Source organism: Falco cherrug, chromosome 6, assembly GCF_023634085.1.
Source record: "Falco cherrug isolate bFalChe1 chromosome 6, bFalChe1.pri, whole genome shotgun sequence".
Taxonomy (NCBI): Eukaryota; Metazoa; Chordata; class Aves; order Falconiformes; family Falconidae; genus Falco; species Falco cherrug.
In genome coordinates, this window is record NC_073702.1 from 42,234,378 (window position 1) to 42,257,638 (window position 23,261).

The window sequence follows — 23,261 nt, forward strand, 5'->3', positions numbered from 1 at the left end:
GTAAATCCTGTGTTTACGGGGTTTGACTTTTAAAAATGCAAATACACACAGGCCCTGATGACTTCAATAGCATTTATGGGTGCTCAGTGCTTGTATAAATGTCACACTATTTATAACATATTTCAGTGTCCTTTTTTTGTATTCTCTGTTGGCCTGTCTCTTTTCCACTGTGGTATCTTTGACTGACATAGTCACATCAGGATGTAGCATGTGTTTGAATAATTAAGAAAATACATATAAAAGTTAACTTTATTCTAGTCCATATTTTTCCATTGCTCAACCACCAAAGTTAATAGTACCATTTCACCACTACTTTTGACATTCTACGGAAGACAAATACTTTTAGTTTTGCAGTGGTTTACTAAACCTTTCAAGTCCAATTATTAGAAAATAATTCCAATTAGAAAATTGTTTCAGCTATATCCAAACTCATGCCAACTTCCTGGCTTCTCGGCCGCAACCCATCAGCAAGTGCTCTACTAAGAACCACTTTGAGGCTCTCCTTGAACCTCTTCTTCTTGCTGCTTCCTACGAAGAAGTAAACAAGGGGGTTGATGCTACTGTTAACTGTGGAGAGAACAACGGTGACATGGTTCTGCTGGCTGAGCAAAGACGACCAGTGGTGGTAATTCAGAAGATACAACAGCCTCATAGGCATGGCAAAGATGAGGAAGACAATGACTGTGGCCACAATGATGATGTAGAGCTTTGATGAATGAGGTCTCAGGGAGTTACGATGAATCCTGATAACCAAGATCAGGCTGGACAGAATCATTAGAGGAATGAAGATCATGAAAGTCAGGATCCATGTGAAGATGAGCAGTGCTTGGCAATGGTTGCCATTGTCGAATTGTTCCTTCATTGAATCATCTTTGCATGTTAAGTATTCGGCTACCGTCATTAGAAAAGACAGAGTCCACAGAATTGCACAGACAATTGCCGATTGGTGCTGTGACCGGTGGCATCGGTACCAGATGGGGTAAACAATAGACAGACACCTCTCAATACTTATGGCTGTCAGGAGATAGAGACCAGTATTATATCCAAGAAGGAAGACAATAGATAGTGTGGTGGTTATATAATAGTAAAAACCATATGCGAATCCAAACCCAGCAATGTACTCAATTGACAGAACAAAGGTACAAAGCAGTAAGGAGATATCGGCAATGGACAGGTGTGTGATGTACGCAGTGAATGGGTTTCTTTTGATCTGGAAGCAGAGGCACCAGAGGACAATTCCATTTTCACAAAAACCCAGGAAGGAGATGATCATAATTACCCAAAGTGGGGTCAATATCTCCCAGACCCTTTCCTGTGTAGAAATGTTTCTGTGCATTGAGATGTTCTCTGTGCCTTCGCTGGGATGAAACGTTATGTTTGACTCATCCATGGGGAAAGCTCAAGTTTGGATAGCACAGCTCTTCCTTCTGTAAATATGTATAAAAATATACTGTGAGCATTTTGTGCTCCTCCCCTCCCCCTTTTCTTTCTGTTCTGTGGACCCTCAGTTTCTGGTCATAGCTGAAAGCCTTAGCGAAAGGAAAACCAGCCTGGATATACTGATGCTAGCTGAAACCCAGTTGGAACTACTCTTGGCAATGTTAAACATTGCTAAGCTCATCAGGCTAGCAGAAATCCTGAGCTTTCTTCTCTTAGGGTTCAGCTTATGGGTGCTGAACCACAGCGAAAGAGATACTCTGAAAGAGCTTTTGGACAAGCATTGTCTCCATCACACTGCAAACTTTCATGACACAGTGCTCACAAATAGCATTGGTGGTTCTTGTTAGAGCCCTAGATTGTTCCCAGACAGGTCTATTCAGCTCCCGTTGAAGCTAATGACATTAATTTTAAGTTACACATGTGTATTTTCAAGTGAATTTGGCTCGTAAGAGGTTTTTTTATTGTTTTTTTTAAAAAAAAAAAAATGATACCAACATCACTTTTCCAGGAAGGGCTTTAATAAAGTAAGTAAAAATAATATGTAGTTGCTCAGCATTGTTTTCCCTCCAAGTACAGAGGTAAAGGCAAGGCAAAATGCCACTGTTTTGAGACAGTCTTTTTTTACCAGCTTCAAGCGTCATTTATCATAGCATAACATAATTTAACCATGTTTACACACTCTGAACACTTAGCACAACTGCAAATATCCTGCAAACATTACGAATCCAACCCATCACAAGGAGAAGTAATTGTCAAGGTTCCCTGCCATTGTTGTAATGGTTTTAACTGGTGTTTTTCTGAGTCATGGAACAAGTTCTCCTTTTGTATGTCTCCTTTTATCTCATGACAGAGAATTAGCAGCATTGGCTTCAGCTGATTTTCATATGAATATTTCATGCCCCCTTCCCTGTTAACTTCCCGGCTGCCCCTGTGATGATACATTCAGGACCCTTGCCAATTTACTGATGTTAACAGGGCACCAACTGTTGACAATAAGCTTGTCCAGCTGACTTGGTTCATCCATATAAGCAGCCTTGTTCATTAACGTGCCATAATGAGAATTTACCCAGCTCCTCAAGCAATTAAGAACGTCAAATGCAAGGTAAAGAAGTTTTACTGGAGCAACTTTTGCAATGATTATTTAAACACAACCATTCACCCCAGTCATATATTTTCACTCATGAGCCTTGGGCTTCCTGGGTTCAAAACAGATTCTTAAGATAGGATATCACAGTCTAAAAAAAAGCATTCAGTAAACAACCCGGGAAGCCTCAGGGCTTACTGGCATTTAAACCTGCACAAAAATGATGATCCCACCTGTATGTTGACCATGCCACCCTCTAAGACCCAGTCAGAAGGAATAAACAACATAGCTGGAAATGTGATAGAGAAGTGGGTAGTGGGAGAGAGTGAACGCAACAAGTAAATGTAGTGACCAGAATGAGTGGCAAGCCTCCCAAAAGCAGTGTTCTGCAAAAAATGCAGAAAGGTGTTCAAACACAGTGCTGCTGGAAGCGTAGTTAGTAAAGCTTCACAGAAGGAAAGGAGAGGTGAAGCTATCTACTTCAAGAGTTAAAACAAATAGGAAAGGAAAAACAGAATTAAAAGACTCAAGTGTGAAAAAAAGACTCAAAAGTATGAAAAGACTCAAGAAAGTTCTTGTTCCGTATCTCTGTATCAATGGAGTATTTACCTCTGGACAGTAAAACAAAGAGGAAAAAGTTTTGGACTTACCAAGGTCATTCCAACATGGCAGCATTCAGAGATGAGAATGGAAAGGATCCTCTCCTTCCAGATACATCCATGGTCTGTTCAGATTTCCCTGAAGTTGTTGAAGAACTTCCTTGAAGAAGCTGAAGTTTACCTTCTCCAACCATTTGCTTTTGGCGAGAGGGGGAGCAAATAGAGACTCTGACCATGACTCCCTCAAACACAAGTGTGCAGCTCTCCCATTGCTCCAGATGGCTGAGGCATGCCAAATAAAGGGCCCCAGGCTCATCATCTGAGGCTGTGCTTCAAATGGCATCACTCAGTAACTGGCGAGTCATCTAGCTGAAAGCCTGGGAGTTAACTCTTGTGGGAACTGAATGGCAGTATACGGAAAGTTGTCCTGAGCTGCCACAATACCAGGAGACAGTTTAAACAAACATATGTGAAGTGAGTAGGAAATCTATTTGGGGATGATAAGATCTGAAGGAAAAATCTCAATTTAGAACTGTGCCACCACAGGCCATCTAAAATAATACAAGTTGATTCGTAAGTTTGTCTTACATGTTTTAAATATGAGAAAACAAGAAAGTGAGAGGGACAGAGAGGGAGCATGAAAGACAAAAAAGATAGAAAGAGAGAGAAAAGGAAGGAAAGAGAAAGAAAAAGAAAGAAAAGGAAGGAAACTAATTCACAGACTGAAGAAAATACATGGAAAGAAACAAATCACAGAGCAAAGAAAACAGCCACATCCTTGTGTTAGTCTTATATGTCCATTCCTCTTGGTAAAAACTGTATCTTGAGATTATTCTACCAAAAAAAAAAAAAAATCCATTCTTGAGATTTAAACAGTCTCCCCTGAAAAGTTCAAACAAGCCTAGGGGCAGATAAACTCTTTGAAAGGTCCCCTGAGGATGTCCCCTGCTTTTGCCCCAAGTATTAGGTTGTTTTTATATTCAGATATTAGCAGAACAAACATTCTTAGCCAAAAAAGGAGAGAGTTTGCTTGGTCTTCTCCTTTAGATGTTTCACTAAAACTACCAAATCCCCAAATGGGAAAAACTACTAACTAATGTGAAAAATAAATGACCCCAAAGGGAGGGTCAGAATAAAGTTAGGAAAGAACCAGAGTGAAATAAAACAACTTCTAATTGCTTTTTGTTGGCTTAAGTCATAATCTACCTTACGTTCAACAGCTATGCGACCAAACGTTTCAAGCTACTTCTGAAAAAGAAAAAAAACTGTTCCTTTCCCATAAAACGAAATATGCATACGAGTAATGAGAAGGGTCATTGTAGGAATAGGCTAACATTTCAAGATTGACCAGGTACCTGGGTTCGTAGCCTACTGCACGAATGCAATCCAAAATCAGGGATGCTCTGGCCTCTGTGTCTCCACAGGACAGGTGGTTTGTGATATATCTGTCACACACACAGAGCACCTCCTTCATGACTGGTCCCTGGGGCACCAGCAGTCATCATCTACGTGGCCAGGGCAGCAGAATGAAACCAGGTCTTGAGGGAAATAGCTCACAAACTTATCCTCGGTGACTTCAGGACTAACAGGAAGGTTGAATAGCATAGGGTGACCCTTGCCTGGCAGCTGTTGGAGTGTTTGTATCAGATGCTGCCGAGAGATGGAATGCTATTTCTGAATCAGCTTAACTATTCAGGTATTGAACAAGGTGGCTACAATAACAAAGCATGGAAACCCAGCAAGTCTTGGGACTAGAAATTAGTATTGGCAATAAAGATGTGATGGAAAATATAGTTACTCTGTTAATTTCAATCTAATCTGAATATACAGCAAGATGTGACATGAATGATAATTTATCCTAAAACTTTTCTCTGAGATACTAACCTAGCGGGACAGAGCAGCTTTGCAGTGGATGTAAACTGAATGTACTAACACTTTCAAATACCATGTATGTACAAAGCTCAGCGTTACCTTTTTATCATTTTGCTTTGAACCTTTGAATAATTTCATATTCTTATATCTTCAATTCCTGGAAGCAGAAGACGACCTGAAAAGAACACGCAATTCATTCATTAAACACAACCCAACAACCTAGGTTTTATAAACCAAATTAGAGGGGTTCATGTGGTTGATACAGGTGACAGTTTATAACAGAGCCTTTATGTGCCTGTGAATCAGAGCTCCTAATTATATGCTTACATGACCCATAACAAAAACCCCTAAGGGATGAGCTTTGGCAGCACTTTCAGGCAGTGCAATTTTTCCTGATGGTCATTCAGTTATTACCACTTTCCAGCTAAAAGTTGTTCCATAATTACTTAGCTCAAACAAAGGTTAGGAGTTGGGCTTAGGTTCCAGAGGAGTGCAGAATGAAGAGCTGGTCTCACCCTAAACCCAAAACCCACCACAGAACTTGCTGTACAGCTTTTGTCCTACTCGTATCAGCCATGATCCTAGTGTATGCCCAGTTCCCTTAAGGGTAGGAATTGGTGGACTGTGTTTTGTAGGCAACAGTCATGAGAACTGGATTTATTGTTGACTTCTGTGAAGAAGGTGCACATACATGTCACCAGCTAGTTTTGGGGCCAGCATGGGTCATCTGCTCACAGTTAAAAGTAAGGTTAAGGTAGGAGTTAAGATTCAAGAAAAAAGAAGATAAAGACTAAGAAGACTAAGTCCAGAATCGGGGTTAGAGGCTGCTCAGTTGTTATAAGGCCAGTAGTAAAATCCTGTTAATGGCAATTGTAGGATTGTGTTTTTATGGGAACAGTGTGGAACAGCTTAATCCTGAAACCCTGCTGAGAGATCTTGGCAGGCTGGTAGAGGTGAATTAATCATACTTCTTTCTGGGTGGTTAAGACCTGCCACATGTTGTTTATGAAAGTAGATTTAGGGCCTGCGGCAGAGGGCCTGAAAGCTCAGTGTACTCTGAGAACATGCAAAGAACCTTATCTGAGGCAAGGCTAAGGCAGCTAGGGAGAGGTGGGCAGCTTATAGCTGCTGTTGGGACCATACCGGCCCCTAAAACAGTTTGGTACAGCTGTTTTCAGATTACTTTTCTATCCTTTGTCAGAGATGTTTTCTAATGATTCATGCTTTTTAGGTTCTGCTCTGAAATGGCTGGTCAGAAGGTAGTTAATAGTGGATAGAAAGCTAGGTTCAGACTAGCCCAAAAATGGTGTGCAGGGCTCTGGAAATCTCTGGAAGCAAAGTGAGATGTCTGGCCCATTCCCATGTTGCCCAGACCGGTGGCAGGTTAGGGGATCTGTTTACAGGTAACTTCATGGGCTGACTGTCGTGAAGCATGGGAGGATTTGGAGATGTTCCCACTCCTGACTTGAGCCGCACCTTCTTTTTTCCCGCCAGCAGAGCTCTGGGTGGCATGCCAGGGCTCGGCACGGCGGGGCTGTGCCACGCTGGAGAAGGCTCCGCAGGACCAGGGGGAGGTGTGTGCCACCTGGGCATGCTGCTGCTGGCAGGGAGCACAACTCCAGGCTGGCTCCACTTGTGCAGCCCCACAACCAGAGGGGAGATGGGCCAGTGTGGGTACAGGAGATGTACAGATGCATTCATACTATACCAGGTGGCTGCGTTCACCCGTCTGGGTGCAGCACATGTGGTGCTCTGGGTCTGAGCTTGTACCTCTGTGTCCTGTCACGGTGATGGTGAGGAAGCAGCCAGGGGAAAATCGCAGGGAGCTTGTCAAATCAGAGAGGGGTGGGGAACAGAGGGAGAGTACTGGGAAGCAAGGAGCTCTCAGTGATGCTGTGAGCTTTGGAGAAACTAATATAAAATAGCAAGGTTTCCTATTGCCCATCTTTCTGTGGTTTTGGGGGAGGAAAGGAAAACGTATAAACTCTTCAAAGTTCTAAAAAATGAATGGAGAAGGTATTCCTGGGCAAGGAAAAGAATACATACCTTTATTAAAACCAACAAGTGTTCACCTCTCAAAGAATCTCTGTAACATATTTCTGTATCTGTTGGTTTAGAAGAAGTGTCCTTTGCAAGTGGAAGCGTGTTCTCGCTCCCTGCCTGCCTTCCAGCAAGCCACGGAGATGGGGAACCTGGGCCTTAATGAAGTACAGAGCAGCTGTCGTCTTTCTTCACAAACTGGCCTCACTTCCTTCCGTACTCTGATCCACCCTTGGTTACGCTTCACCTACCTGAGGCTTTGGCCATTAGTGTTGGGGTCCCTGCAAAGCCTCACCAACGTTTTGTTCCCTATCTCCCTCTTCTTGAGAAATCACCATGAGTCCTGCGCAAAACCTTGCTTATTCAGACAGCTTCTGTCCTCAGCCACACTGATCGTGAGGAGGTCTCCTCTGTCCTTGGATTTCAGAAGCACTCCAACCGTCTGTTGACCTACCCTTCAGTCCTAACACACAGAGCAGATGGCAGCTTTTACTTTGGGAACAGTGGGGTCTGTCCCCAGCAGAAATCTACCCTTGCTAAAATCATTCTGAGCCTTATTTCCCTCCTGAGCCAGTCACTGGTGGTGCAAATGGTAGCACCAAACCCAGCAGCCTCACACATCAGAAGAGAAAACACGCTGGACCTGCCTGCCGGCAGCCCCACCGGCAACCAAACTTTAGGGCCACCGCGGCTGTGCAGTGTCAGGCAATACAGGAAACAGCATTTTCATTCTACAATTTCATTTTACGTATGTAAGACAATACAGGAAACCACTGGGGAGAGAAGAGGATAATAATGGAAGTAGTAACTTGGCATGTATGATTAAGTAGTATAGGCAGTTTAGACCATTTTAGCTTTAGTTGTGCAAAGCAGAAGTTACAGGATTAGGAAATATGACACATGACAGAGATGAGTCAGAGCTTTCCATGATAAAAGGCTGGAAGAACAAGCTTGAGTGCCAAGTAGCCAGTAAACTTAGCTTTTGCTTTGTTTAGGCTGAGATAAGATGGTGTGGCTATATCCAGTTACCTCATATAGACTAACACATTTTGTATTACTAATAAAGATAGTGAAAGAAGGGTCTGGTACCATGGTGTTCCACCCCTCAACCTGTATTGTTTCTGGAGGTTCCCATCAACAGATGTCCAAATCCTTCTTGAAACAGAATTGTTGGTCAGGCTAAGTTATGTGAAGTGCCTGTCCTAGTAAAAAAGATTACCCTGAAATAATCTTTACTCCTCATAGTACTAGTCTGCCTGTCTTCTTTCTTTCATCTCTCTTTTTATTTTTATTCTGTATCACGTATTTGTCATTTACATGCATTTCCAACCTATCATAGGAGTTAGCCATTATTCTTTATTTGCTCTCTGCATTGCAGGAATAGGTGGTTAAGTAAAATGCTTGATGCTTGCTACTGTGAAATTTCAGTCTTTTTGGTTGGGTTCACTGAACACTCGTGATTTTTTAGCTGAAGTCTGGTGGTCCACCTATCTCCCTGCACTCTGCCTTTACACACAAGAGAAATAGCTACGGTACTGAGGACCTCCTGTACCGGAAATTATTTAAAAGGATAATAACTGCTGTATGGAGGCACCAGTAGTTCAAAAAATCAAGGTAGATGGCATTGGTTTTGTTGACAGCCTTTTCTGAGCACTCTGTGGACTCAAACAGGATAGGTCTGTGACTCCTTAGGGCAACATCTTTAAAAGTCATCTAATGGCATGCTTGCAAATGTAACTACTGTGTATGGACGTAATTAGATAATAAGCAGTAAACAATAAAAGCTTTGTAGTGACCTGACTGAAAGAGCTGTGTATTGCTATATGATGCTGTGGTTTAATACAGGATTTTCCATCTGAACTGTAAAAGTCATCTAGAAGTCCATGGATTAAATCAGTGTTTTAAAATCAAAATTTCATTGTGAATATCATGTTGTGCTTCTGCAGGGAAACTGTAGTCCAGTTTTCTCATGTCTTATTTCTCCTTTGCTGGATTGAACCTCCCACAGTGCACCATGGAATAGGACTTTGTAATACAATCCTCTTTTCTCTTGCCGTCCAACTGGGAGCCTGACTGACAGAGATGAACCAGAGCACAGTGCATCAAAACATCATTTCAGAAGAGAAATACTTCTTTCTACTTTAGGATTTTTCCCAGATGTTGAATTCTTAAAATGAAGAATCCCAAGTAGCCAAACCTTTTCCTTTGAGTAAAATTTTTCTAGTATTTTTAAACAGCTTCTAATAGTAGTCTGTTTTCAAAGACAAAATACAGACTCAGATAGTTTGTATTTTTCAAGGTGATCTAGCTTGAATACAAGTGCAAAACAACCTTGTGCAGTAAGTTTCCTACATAAAGCCAGAAGGTCACTGAATGAAAACACTGAACTGTCTCTTATGTACCTGGAGAGGATTTAGAATCCTAAAATATGAAAAAAAGCCATTATATTTTCTGCAGAAGGATAATTTTGAAGTGTAGCTAGAGTACAAAACGATTCTGAGGGTAGAAATCATGAGGCCTGTGTTTACTGAGTCTCAGACTTCCTCATCCTCATGAAAATTCCTCCTTTGCAAAATTGGAGAAATACAGGAGCACTGGGAGATGCTTAGCCAGCACAGTAATATAAATATTAAAAATGTAAGGAATTCACTTACTGCTTCAGCTTCACTCACACAATAGGAAGCAAGTTTGATTCTATTATAGTAAGAACAAGTGGTCTTGGTTTTTGTATTTTTCCCACTTTTCCAACTTTCTCCTCTATACCTGCGACAGAAATGGGCCAAGATGCTCAGCTGTGGTAAGTCATCACAAAGCCATGGAAATCAGTGTCAGTAAACCAGGTGACAACTCAGCCCCTACATGGGAACAAAGGCTGCTCTTGAGGACTTATAGCCACATCTTGCCAATGTTTCAGCATGACCATCTATATTGGCTGTGTCAACAGTTTGCTTCCAGAAATGGTATTGACTTGTCCTCTTCTGTTCACAGGTTGGCTTGGTAACAGCATTTGCTCTGCAGAGTTGAGATAACACAAAATAAGTTAGGTTGTGAGCAACCAACTGAATTGCAGCTGCAGATAAAGAACCTGAAGTTCTATGCTTTTTAGGAATTCCACTTATTCTTCCTGCATCAAAATGTCAGGTTCCTTCTTCCTCTGAGGTAGAGGGGTTGAAGACACCACTGCATTCTCCCTCCCCTTAACAGGGACTTCCAGCAGCTAAAATATATTAAGACTAACTTGAAGTCTTAGTCTTTTCTTAATAAAAAATATTTTCCTCAGGTTTTAGATGCTCCAATGACTCTCGGGGCCTCTATTTCCTCTGAACACATTTCCTAGGAATGTTTCTTCTTCCATGTCATGCTTTCCCTTTATCTTTCGATGCCAAGGATGCAGGACTTTTCTTGCCCTATGAGCAACACACCAGCATTTCTGTGTGCCTCTTGGCCATGCAATGGGTGCTGCTGGCCACAGTGGAACCAGCCGCAGGCAGGGCTTAAGGGCATGTCCCCAGTGGGCAGTCATGGTGGGATGACCATGGTGGGACGGAGTGGGGCTGAGCTGGCTGTGCAGAGAAGAGCCAGCGTAGCACAGAAATGTTCAGGTTACCACCAGCCCCCTAGCCGACACAGTCCCAGTAAAAACCATGGGCTGTAGCCCTGGCAAGGAAGCACTTAACTGCACCTCAGCTGCTCACAAGGCACTTAGGTTAAAAAGCTGGAAGGTTGGCAGCTCTGTATCATCTGTCATGTTTCTCTGCTTCATTGCCCTATATTTTTTCCTCCCAGTTCTTGGCCTAAGCTTTTAATGCCTTGCGGTTTATATGCACCTGCGCTCCCACTGATAGGAATACATATTCTCATTTAGGAGCAGAGTTTACAAGCATGACTCAAGGCACACTTAATACCCATCACAGATTGAGTCTTCTCCACCTGTGTTCTCACGTGGACTGTTCTGCTGTGGTACAAAGAAATCAGACTCTGATCTGAGATGAATTCTCAGCAAAGCTATTTCCTTAGTGCTTCTCCAAAGATGGATTGATGGAAGGAGGTAAGCAGGTGTCAGTCACAGAGCTAGACAACACCTCCTTGTCAGGCTGAATGCACCAATACTCCAGATGACTGTATAATATATAACATGCATAATATTTGTACACATACACAAATCTTGCCAAAATTAAACTTACTGCTCTCTGGGGTGAAGAAAAGCTTAGTTTCTGGCATTGTTTTGGGGGACAGGGATGGGGAAGGAAGAATCAGTAAGAAACTAGAATGTACTTGATGTAGAAATCATATTAGAAGAAAAAAAGCAGGTAAAGACATTATCAAAATAACTGGGTAGACTTTATCTCTTTCTTTCACTGGAAAGTTTTGGGGACATCGTGATGGCTGAAGACCAAAATCAGAGTTGTCTTTTGACACCGCATAGAGATCGACTGCCATCCTCCAGAGCTGCCAGGTGACTCCAGGGACAGAGTCCTGAAACAGGCACTGGAGGGGTAAGAGGCTGACCCCCCCTTTTCAAGTAAAGGATATATTGGGATTAACAGGGGAGGAGCAGAACTTCAAAAGCACAGAGCAAGGAAATGGTCTCAAAGCAGTCAGCCACCAGCAGGTCACCACCATTCTGGACCAGCAGTGCCCTGTTGGCCCTGCAGATGAGGTGCAGATGTCCAGCACCAGTGTACAGCTGCCGTGGCATCCTTGGTGTACACTGCCCAACCTGCCTGCTACCGCCACAGCTTGTCTGGGTGCCAGGGACCGTGCAGATGAATGAATTTCTGAACCTGGTGCTAAAGGGTCTACCAGCAGTCATGCCCCTGCACAGTGATGATGAGGGAGGTCATGGCACATGCCCTCTCCTGCCTCCATATGCTGGCAATGATCTGTGCATGATGGGGAGCTCCAGGACAGTCATCATTCACAGGCATCAGTTTGATGTCTGTGCTGTAATAAAGGAGGCAATATGGGAGGATGCTGGCCAGGACCTGTTAACGTGCATTCCTTGTTCCTATCACCTGTGCCTGTCTCCGGTCTCCATGTGCTTTCACAAATCCTGTTTTGGCAGAGTTAAATTAAAGTACAGAATTTGTGAGCCCAGCAACAGGGAATGAGCCCCAGGCTACAGGGTGCTTCCTGATCCTTGCTAACTAGTTTTACAGGGGTTTCTTGCATCTTCTCAGCTACTTAAGCAAGCTCGTATGCATACCTGAGGGTGGGACCAGGGTGGAGCCTCTCAATAAAAAGGCTTTGCATGGTATACAAACCACTAGCTCTCTTCTGAAAGGCAAGCTCAATCCAGTGTGGAGTGAGCACACGACTTAAATCACATCACCTAAATTCAAGCCTGTGTTCAGGCATTTTATTCAATCGAGCCTCAAATGCTTCAGTCTTCAGGTTTTCATCAGCTGGGAAGAAACAGCTGAGCAGGTGGCACTGTCTGTCCCATAATTACAAATGCAAATCTTTCTCGTGATGATCATTAAACTGTAGGTGCAGGTTTCCTGAAGGCATGTCATGCCAGGCAAAACAAGGGCAGGCTTTTCAAGCATTTATCCCCTTGTGTCAGTGGTGGAGCAGACTTCCCTGGTGGGAACATGTGACTGAGTAAGCCTAATTATATCCTCTGGCTTTCAAGAACAGGCCTTTATGTTGATGCAAGAGAAGATACATTCTCTGCCCTAATTCACAGCCGAGAGCATTCCCTGACTGCAGTAACCGGCACCATCTTCCAGAGTGGCAATACTCATATTTTTAATTGTTTCTTGAGTACCTCAAACATACCCTTGCATCACAAACAGATGAGTCCCTTGTATCGCTCTTAGACATGGTTGTTACAGCACCATGAGGTGAATTACATGTTTGTGCTTTGAAAAGCCTTTATCTCCATACAAAACGTTGCATAAGAATCAAAATCCTTCTGGAATAGGCACAGGTGGCCCCTCCCCTCTAGGGTCATTTCTTTCTCATATTCCAAAGCCAAGCTGTTTCTCTCAGATGAGGATTTGGAAATGCTTTTGGGGAAAGGAGGGGAAACGTTTCTTTTTTGGGCTTCTGCCCTGGTCCCTTCTACTCTTGTATAACTTCACAATCCGATGGATGTAGAAGCCAGAGATGTCCTCCTGGGGCTAAGCAAAGGCCTGGGCTGCCAAATCTTCTGTTTGACAGCTGAATTGAAAATAAACAGACTTTAAAATAGTACTTCTGCCACTGCATTGGCTTCAGACTTTAAGCCCTGTGTTGAATTGGACCAAGCAAAAGGAACAGAATAAGCAGCGCTAAAATGACTGTTGTGCCTCCTTTGTCCTCCAAATTACTCCGATGTCCACAGCTTTTTTTTTATTTCCTCTCTTCTTCATTTATGCCTGATTCTTGACTTTTTTTTTTTCTCTGCCCTTTCTTGCATCACCTACATGCTCTTCAGCTCTGCCTTGAGAATTTAACTTCTTGTGACCACTTGAAGTGCCAGACAAGACTTGAGAGATTGGGAAAATGAAAATGATGGAAAGAAAAAAAAAAAACTCTAAGGAAAAAAACCATGAGACTTTTTCCTTTACTTCAGTGCAGACAGAGCTCTCAAAGCACAAGTAAAACTAGTATGGAGAGCACGCATCTTCAGTGTCTCTCTGTGACATCCCATCATTGCATTTCTACCCAGCAGGTCTCCACACTTAGTCTAATCATAACATGCTTCATGCCCTTCTGTCACACCACCAGCAATAAGAGCTCACTACTCCTCTACTCTCTACTTGCTCATTCCAAAATCACCCTCTGGCTCCAGGAGGCTGCCTTCACCCCCTCTTCCAACGTGCACCCACCTCAGGCAGATGATTTATTTTTGTCAAGTAGTTTACATGAAGTCTCTGGTGCAGGTCTTCCAGAGCACAGACATACACATGAAACAAATAATTTCAGAAGTTTCTTCACTTTCCTAGTTTAGGCAGAAAAGAAAACCTTCTTTTTTATCTTAACCCTTTAGATTCACTGAGAATTGAGGAAATGTTACCTTTTGGGAGGATTTGTTCTGTCCCTCTGGTTACAACGTCAACCCTGGAGCTTGTCCGAGCGCACGCAGTGACCTGCCTGGGCTTGGCCTTTTGCTCTTCCTCCCACACACCTCATCTACAGACCATGGGACATCACTAACCCGCTTGGTGAAGACGTCATGGGCTGGATTAGTTGGGGTTCCTCTTGTCACAAGCATGGTGGCTGCCACTGAACATGTGCAATTCTTCAGATGCACAACTACCCATTGTCTGCAAAAAATAGCATGCTGGCATTATTCAAGATAAAAGTCATTATTTTTAAGCATGTATCTTAAATGTTTTAATAACTGCAGCAGCTCCCATCAAAACCTCCAGCAAAGCCCACCCCTTGGCTTGACCTGAAACGGGACCCAGCCTGAAACTTGCCTTGAATCTTGACTTAAGATTTTTGTTCTGAAAAACTGAAGAAAACTGCCTGTGAAACACATTTTCTGCCAGTTAGGAAGCGACATGGTTACTTACGTCAGGCATTATCTAGAAGTGTCAGAGTGCCTTGACTTTGACGAGATTGTATCACCTCTGGTATGACAGTGCATCTGGGATGAAAATGGGTCTGGTCATCAGAAGACCACAGGTTTTGGACAAGCTGGGATAAGAGTGGGGCAGAAAAACCTGAATACTTTTAGGAAGGAGTATGATCAACTTAAATATGGGATTTTTTAATATATGTACATAGTAACAAGAAATTGGGCTTTGGAAAGTAAGGGCTTCCTTGTAGCTCTCTGTTCCCACTTGCTCCATCACATTAATGATCTCACTTCACTTTAGTGCAAAGAAATATCAGTATATTCTTCTTTGCATCTGTTCTGCTCTTGGGAATTCTGGATTCAAGCACTGTGCCTGCAGTGACAGTACTAATAAAGTCTGCTTATTTAGCTTTAATCTAGTTCACGGGTATGTCTGGGACTTTCCATTCCTGTATGACCAGTGGAGCCTGCAGCCTCCCATTTGCTTTGTTTTGCAAGTCTTGCAAGCAGGAGAGTTGTCTGAGAAAGCAGGCGGCCATCTCCTGCTGTTCCCTGGAGACCAGAGCAGCCTTAAACAGCTGCAATAGCAAGTGTATGCCCTCGTGCCCGCAGTTCCACCTTCGAGGCAGCTGAAAAACCATGTGAGGCTGCCACAAGGCTCATGTTCTACCCCAGCAAGGACAGCTTGAGGATGGCAGGTGTGGGTGCTGTAAGCATAAAACAAGAGTTTTAGCTAACGCCCCGTGGCCTCCTTTGCTTACAAAAGAAAGAAAAGAAAATTTGAATTGTAATGCTGGTTGGCTTGTTCTTTTAATTCAATGCCATCTACTACTCACATTTTTCTGGGTCTTTTTAATTAATGGAGTATACAAAGAAGTATTTAAACAGCATGAAGAATTTTTGCCATTTCATTCAAAACTCAGAGATCAAATGCACCAGAATAAAGATTTCATCCCCAACAAAGTTTTTTTCTTTTTTTTTCTTTTTTTTCTTTTTTTTTCTTTTTTTTCTTTTTTTTCTTTTTTTTTTTTTTTTCAGTTTTCATAGTCTCATTTTTAAATAGCAGTGGTAGGGTTGTATTCTTTTTTTATGTACTTTTAAAATGCCCCTAGGCATTCCCTATTAGCTCTCTAAAGCAGACTGGTAAGGTGGTGCTTTGCCTTTGTTGGCAGGAGATAACCCAGGACATGCTGGGGAAGGTCAGGGTGACAGAGCTGAGTACCCAGCCCCTCCTCACAACAGATGTATGGAGGCTGTGTCTCAAGGCAAGGAGTCACGGCCTCAGGACCACAAGCCTATGGCACCAACCACCTCTCCCCTTTGCTGTTGGATGTAGTGAATGATCGAAATCAGTACACCAGAGCTGGGGGGATCAGTGTTACACCCCCAGTTAGATCCTTGGAGGGAAATTAGAATGAAATTCAGACTTGTAGAAGATGTAGGCCCTAGTCCCATAAAGCATTGAACATTATCAGCTGTTATAACCACAAATAGGACCATAAAAAGTCCATAAAAGAGGAGCAGCTGAGGGAACTTGGGTTGTCTTTAGCCTGGAGAAAAGGAGGGTGAGGGGAGTCCTTTTCGCTTTCTACAACTACCTGAAAGGAGCTTGTAGGGAGGTGGGTGCTGGTCTCTTCTCCCAAGTGACAAGTGATGGGACAAGAGGAAATGTACTCAAGTTGTGCCAGGGGAGGTTTAGGAAAAATTTCTTCACTGGAAGGGTTGTCAAGCACTGGAACAGGCTGCCCGGGGAAGCAGCTGAGTCACTGTCCCTGGGGGTATTCAAAAGCTGTGTAGATGTGGCACTTAGGGACACGGTTTAGTGGTGGACTTGGCAGTGTTAGGTTAATGGTTGGACTTAATAATCTTAAGGTCTTTTCCAACTTAAATCATTCCATGGATTCTATAAATGGGGTAAAAGATGCTTGGTACTTTTTTCCAAACCTATAAAAATATGAGCAAACTACACCAGGCAGCAAAAGGCACAACATCAAATGATACTGTGAGTTATGTATATATACTTGTGTATATTTATGTATTAACACAATGCATTGATTGCCATTGTGTGCTCTAAAAATTACAACCTTTTTGGTTACAAGACTTTATCTAGCTGTGATGATTTCTTTCTTTGATGATAGTTATGATTTTATCAGACTGGTTTCCATGAAAAGTACTTAGTAGCTGATGAAGTGCATTGTAATACAGTTAATTTGCTAACATGGTCACATTTGCTGGGTCTTTATCACAAGAGAAGAAGCATCCTTTATTGCTTTGGGGCTCTGGATTCCTAATACTCATCCACAAAAGTAAGATCAGTAGGGCCACATAGTTTGGGAGTCTTATTCCTGGTTATTTCTTTGCATACAGTGCTATCAAAAAGAGAATCTCTGTTGTGCCATCAGCTCAATACTGTCAGCTTGAACATTTGCATAACTTGCAGAATTTTATTTCTAACCTTTGGAGAAGTCCTCCCCAACAAGCAGCTTTCTCTCTGCCAGAAACTATTTTTACCTTCCCCCTTTCCTGCCTGAGCTGAGAGCTTTGTAACCCTGCTGTAATGGGGAACTGGGAATCAGTCAGTAGAATCTGTCAGCTGTGATAGAATGTGCAGTACAAAATGCGTATTGGCTTCAACTCTCAGGTGTTCGATAAACCCACTTCTCCTTTGGTGAAGTAATTTGTTTAATTTAACATTCGGAGACTATTCTGTTCCTAATACCTTGGACTCATGACAAACAGTTGTTTGCAATCTCTCTGAGTTATAATACCTATGAAATTTTGAACTATTTGGTAAGAAGATGATACTTTTCCATCAGCTTCACTAACAAAAACTGATGACACAACATCCCCCGCTTGCTGACAGAGGAAGCAGCTTTCGGTTACACCATGACAGAGTCGAACGCTGTGTTGTCCCTCATTACAGACTCAGCAAAACCTGACGAGTCTGAATCCAAGGGCTGAGAAGACAGCAAGTTACTTCTGAAGGCAGTCTTTGCCAGGTGAGTGCTTCCCACTGCCACTTTGGGATTGAGTGGGAATGGTACCATCCTCTGGTTGCTGTGCTCCAGGCTGAAGAGGAGCAAATTTACTGTGTGTGTCCTAAATCTGGCCATTGTTGATGTCATCTCCACGCCAACACTAATGGACCTGCAGTCACCTGCAGCTTCAGGGGAGCTTCTCAGCTATTCTGACCTGGTGCCGGGTGTCGTTTTCTCTGCTGGGTACAATGCTGGTCCCTTCCTTTTGGCAGCTGCCAGTGCAGCACGGTGCCTGAGGGTCCTGTCCTTTCCCCCTCCCCTGCCCCAGCACTGGTGCAGTCAGCCTGAGCCCCTCTCACCCCACTTCGGAGCCTGCCCTGCCTACTCAGAGGCATAGGGGTTGTCATCAAATGAAGGACTCACAAGCTCTGCTTGCCAAGGGCTCTGGGAGCAGCAATGAAGTAATTATCTTCACTTCTGTCATTATTTGATATTTTAATTGATAATTTGTATTAATTGATGATTATATCAATTATCTTGTTTTTACCCCTCATGTTTCTCTCCAGTTTGGTCTTGTTCTTCACTGTCCAAAAGAGGCCTCCACAGAAGGGCCCCCAAATGACACTTGACCTCACCGTCATTGTCACTCACAGCATTCCTCACCTTTGCTGTGCCTGCCAGACTTGCAGGCACCACGAGGTGCAGGCTTCCTACATCACTGCCATTCCGGCTCATGTACATGTTTCTGCTTCGTTCAGCATCACCAACGGCAGTGCAAACCCCCCGGTCTCCTGTGTGGGAGGACAGGGGAAGATCAAACTCGGAGAAGCCATTCAGAGAGCCTTAAAGGATGGGACAGGGAGGGCATGGTGAGAGCAGGAACAGAGCCAGGATGGGCTGGAAACTCAGGAGTTGAATTACAAGACCCTCTTGAGAGGATGCACACTGAAGGTGGATGAGTTCAGACTTGTGAAGACTATAAAGACAGCGAGCCACTACATGAGATTGCAGAGGAAGACTTATCAGTCTTCAGCACAAGTGGATCTGAAGGGGAGGTGAAACAAGCAGCAGGCAGTGTTGTCATACACGCAGTGTGACAAAACCAAAACATTTTTCCAAAGAAAAGCGAGTTTTGAAAAGTTAAAGTGAACTTGCTTCTTTTTTTTTTTTTTTTTTCAAAAATTTCCCCGTTTTTGTGGTGAAAACTGCATTTATAGGTGAACTTGGGATTTCTTGGAAAAAAAGCACTAAATCCTAAAAACTTTAATGAGACAGAGCATTTCACATCTTAAAAAATGGAACACAAGCAGCTATAGGATGGGAAGCTGCCACTTGGGTATTGCATGGGTAAGGAATGAAGGAAGCAAAAAACATTCAGACCACCCTACCGGGTAGGCACCCATCCCCTGACAAGAAAATCAAAATCAGGCAGAGACCCTGCCAGAGTGATTCGGGGAAATTTCCTCCCAGTCCCCCGATGGAAGAAGTCAGGGCAGGGGAACCAGCTCCAGCGCAGCGGGCTGGGGACGGGCAGGCTGCCCATGCCGGGGCACTGGCACAGCCCAGGCCGGCTCTGGCACCCGTGGAGAGCTGGGTGCAGAGCGCGGCAACCGTGGCTGTGTTCAGCTGCCTGAGGATAAGAGACATGGACACGGAACAGAGTACCATCCCCACACTAGAAAAAGTGTTGGGGTAGGGGGAATCCATACTTACAAAGAAAGTTGCATTCATGTTTATACTGCAGAGCTGGAGGACAGTGGCAGGCAAGAAATGCTGACCCTTGCTGCGGGTTACCAGCCTCTCAGGTCGGCTGCTCCAGACCTCTTGCCTGTCTCTGGTGGGCTGGGTGGACTTTGTGCTGATGTGGCAGACTAGAGGGTGAATGCAAAACCCTGAGAGAAATGGTAACCTTCAGCCACGAGGAAGTCATGTGCCAGTGAAGGTGCCAAAATCTCCAGCCTTGGGCTGGAGCCCAGTTTCACCCTGCAGGTCAGCAGAGGCAAACCCTTTCACACCTGCCAGCTCCCAGCCACCTATTCCTGCCCGTCCTTTCCAAATCCAACCTCTCCTCCCAGCCCTTCTTCCCCACAGAGGAGAGGCAAAGCCCATCTCTCGCTTACTCTTGCTGACCCTGGGATTGTTGGGGGGGCCAGCAACCAGGAAGAAAAGGTGGGACCAGGGTCCTCTTGTACTCCCACCTTGCCAGCAGTGAGGCTGCTAATCCTGGCATGTGTGCCAGGAGTTCAGGACCGCTGCTTTAGCACAAATACTAATAAAAACAGCAGATAGGCAAGCACATCCTCCTGGGGAACCGCCTGCAGCAAGGGGACGGAGCAGCACTTTGTGCAGCAGCAGCCCTGCCTCCTGCTCAATGTGACTGCCCCATGGGCCAGCAGCCACCAGCAGGCATGACTTGTTCCTCCAGGTGCCTCCTCCAGCAATAACACCACCGGAGGCACACAGGTAAAGGAAGCTACGTGTAGGGAGTGGGTGTGGAACTGGAGGTGTCAGCCACACTATGCAAGTATTTGGGAGTCTAGAGACAGTGACAGGTGCATATGGGATTAGGAAGAGCTCCGGTTGCATTTCTCTCCCCCATCGCCGTGCTGTTCTCTTGTGCTTATGGTACATATAGTTGATTCATCAATGCAAGTTGTGCAGCAATAGCATCCTCCCCCTCCACAGGGATGCCTCTGGCTGCAGACAGGCTCCAAACACCCCTCACTGAGCAGCCAGCCCCAGCCCATCCCCTGGAAGCTGCTCAGCTGCTGGAGGCTGCAGGACCACAGTGGAGGCCCAGGAGCCCAGCATGTCTCCTGTGGCATCGGTTCCCATGACCCAGCGGCCCTATGGAACAATTACATCAAGCTGCTTCAGTCCCGCATCCCAAGGGAGGGGGCAAGTTTTGAGCACTGCAGGCAGCTGTGGGAGCCTGTGGGTTTGCAGAGCCTCGTGTTTATGCAGGAATGGCAAAGTCCGTTGTGCATGTTTCATGCACAGGACAGATGAGTTCCAGCGGGTGAGTGAACAACTGCCTGTTTTGGTTACGCTGGCTGCACTTGTAAGCAAACAGCTTGCTAAACAATGAGAAATTACAGACAGCATGACCTTTGGTAACCAAAAGCTGGAGGCAAAAGAGAAATTCCTACAGCATCTCTCAGAGCAAGCTCAGAACATGCCACTGCTCTGTCCAATCACTAATGCCAAGTTTTATGGGACAAATAAAATAGTTTGTATTACTTCAAAATACAGAATTAGGATTGCCAATTACTCTTCCACTGCTTAGAAATGCAGGTGAACTCCAGAGGTGTCAGTGGGTTGGACCAGGTCCAGACTTAGAACTGCTTTAGGATTTCCTCAATTTGTGTGTGCCTGGGTGGTGTGGAATAACCCATTTTCATGTTTTAAATAGAGCACTTTTCTATTTTTTTCTTTTTAACAGAATGTATTTCTGCCAGGACACCATGTGTTCCTCCTGCATCATAACCGTTAGTTCTTGCAGATTTCTACCTCACAGGCATTTTAAAAGTGAGTCTAACAGCACTGGCATTAGGCTCTTTGCCAACAGACTTGCTGTTGCTATTTTCTTTCAAAGCTTGATTGCAGAAGGTCTTTATAGGTCTATGGCTCAGCACGCTTGCCCCAGAAGCAGAAGAACCAGTGTCAGTCAGTCCTGTGTCTGGAGGAGGCCCCTGGCTGTCCTGCATGAGGAGGAGGGGGCACAAGAGCCCCATCTCCATCTTGCCCTTGGTGAAATATCTGTCTCTTCATCTCTATATGTTCACCCAGCTGGGAAGGAGTTGCAAGAGGATCTGACAACTCACCTGTTTACTAGGAGGCTGACGGGGAAGGCACATTTGAATATCCCCCTATGCCGAAGGTATGGGTCTCGTTCCCCTGCCCGAGCTGCAGGGCAGGTGTCTGAATCTCAGGCAGAAGTGCTTCTGCATCCCGTTCCTGTGCTTAAAACCAAGCAACCCCAGCCCAGGTACTCCTCCAAGCTGGGGCTGCCCCATGCTCTTTCCCTGAAGAGGACCCCAAGGGTGCTCACACAATACTTGAAGGGCTGGTTTTGTTAAATCTGGTTAAAACCACAAACTTGAACAAGGCAGTTTCTGCAGCAAGAAAAAGCATAGATGAGCTGGGTGAGACACAGGGTGTAAACTCTCCCTCCAGGATGCCCCGTGCATCCTGGCACTACAGCTCTGCGCTGCTTTTCATGGCCTCCTGCCTTGCAACAAACTCACAGCCCCTCAGGGACCTCCAGAAGAAAATCTTCCTTCCCATTACCTCTGCCTGCATATGTTCTCCTTCCAGTCTCCATCCTTGCTCAGCCTCCTCCCCCCTTTCTGCCTGCCCCAGCCTGTGTCCCGCAGCCACCTTCAGCCGTCTTCTGCCCCATGAACTCCACATGTCTCCGGGGGCACAGGTGGGGCTTGGAGACGGCTTACTTCCCTCCCTGGTGCTCAGCCACAGCCTTTGCAACAAAACACACAGTGCCTACATACGTTTGCATGGGTAGCCCTCCACCAGCGCTCCTGGGGATGCATGGGCTAGCCCAAGCGGCAAATCTGCAAGCCAGTCATCTCAGTCATCAGCCAGCCCCACCACGAGACAAGCCACACCTCCAGCACAGCTCTAATCCATTGCTTTTGGGCTCCTCCGGCAAACCAAGGGACAGATCTGTGCTCTCCCCAGCATTGCTAGTCTGTTATCTTCTTAACACATCCACCTTAGTGAGGAGTCCTGGCCGACACAATGCTCCCCTTCTGAGGGTCCTTTGTGTCAGACAGGGTGTAATCACCCCAGTTCCTTAAGCATAAGGGATGCTGGAAGAAATACTGCCACAGCATTTCGTGCGCTGACCCCTCAACCAGTCTTCTGCAGGGGGTTCTCAAGTGGTGGAGACTACAGCAAGCAGTAGAGAGGTGCTGTTGGAAAAAGCAAGTTAAAACCAGAAAATAAAAGTCAGATCTACTGCTGCATATGGAGAACACCACAAAAATCTGTGAACAAAGCAGTCGTACAGCAGGGTTTTCCCATCTAAGGCACACAGAGATTTCCTCAGTTGCTTCATCAGCACATAAAGTTCTGACCCAGCTGTGGCACTGCAGTACAGCCAACAGTGGCTGGGCTACCCCAAACCCAGGGGGCGAGCGATGCTGGCACCAGGCTGTTTCACTTGAATTGTCCAACAAGACGTGTGCAACTCCACCATTCTAAGATGCACCGAGGTTTTCAGGTATGATGTATTTTGACTGAATGCTTAGTATCAAGAAGCCTTGGTTCACACCATCAGGAAACATGAGTATATAAAAATTTCTTCTATAAAAAAAAAAAAAAAAGTATCTTGACTTCTAAGAGAGGTAAATCCTGCTCTCCTTCAGTGCCAGCATGTGCCTGGTATGTCACCACTGAAGTCACAAGCAGTAAGAGTGATGTTTTAAGGAATATTTAGAGATAAGTTTTGCCTTCTCCATGTATGGATCCATAGACAATTTTGCATAATTGAACAGTGGTGTTTGATGTGTTGGGGTGGGTGGGTTCTTTTTCCCCCAAATTAATGACAAAAATAAAATTTCTCAGCAACAGTCTGGTCTGACAGTATTTCTTTTAATCTGAGACAATGTTGAGCTCCTCTATTGCAAGACTTCCACTCTGGGAGTTCAGCAACGGGAGGTACCCTGAGAGGCTTCCTACTGAGTAGAGCTGTTACCTCAAGAAACATATATTTAATC

General features: G+C 44.6%; 1 protein-coding gene across 1 annotated transcript; it reads right to left on the bottom strand.

The window, feature by feature from the left end:
- Window positions 1-362: 362 nt before the first annotated feature.
- On the bottom strand, window positions 363-1,406 carry MAS1 (MAS1 proto-oncogene, G protein-coupled receptor). The gene has a single exon (XM_005443095.2). It carries the CDS (start codon window positions 1,388-1,390, stop codon window positions 401-403), a length of 990 nt encoding a protein of 329 aa, XP_005443152.1. The 5' UTR covers window positions 1,391-1,406; the 3' UTR covers window positions 363-400.
- Window positions 1,407-23,261: the final 21,855 nt, after the last annotated feature.

Coding starts and splice junctions, on each gene's coding strand:
- MAS1 (XM_005443095.2), bottom strand. CDS start 1,390: ATGGATGAGTCAAACATAACGTTTCATCCCAGCGAAGGCACAGAGAAC.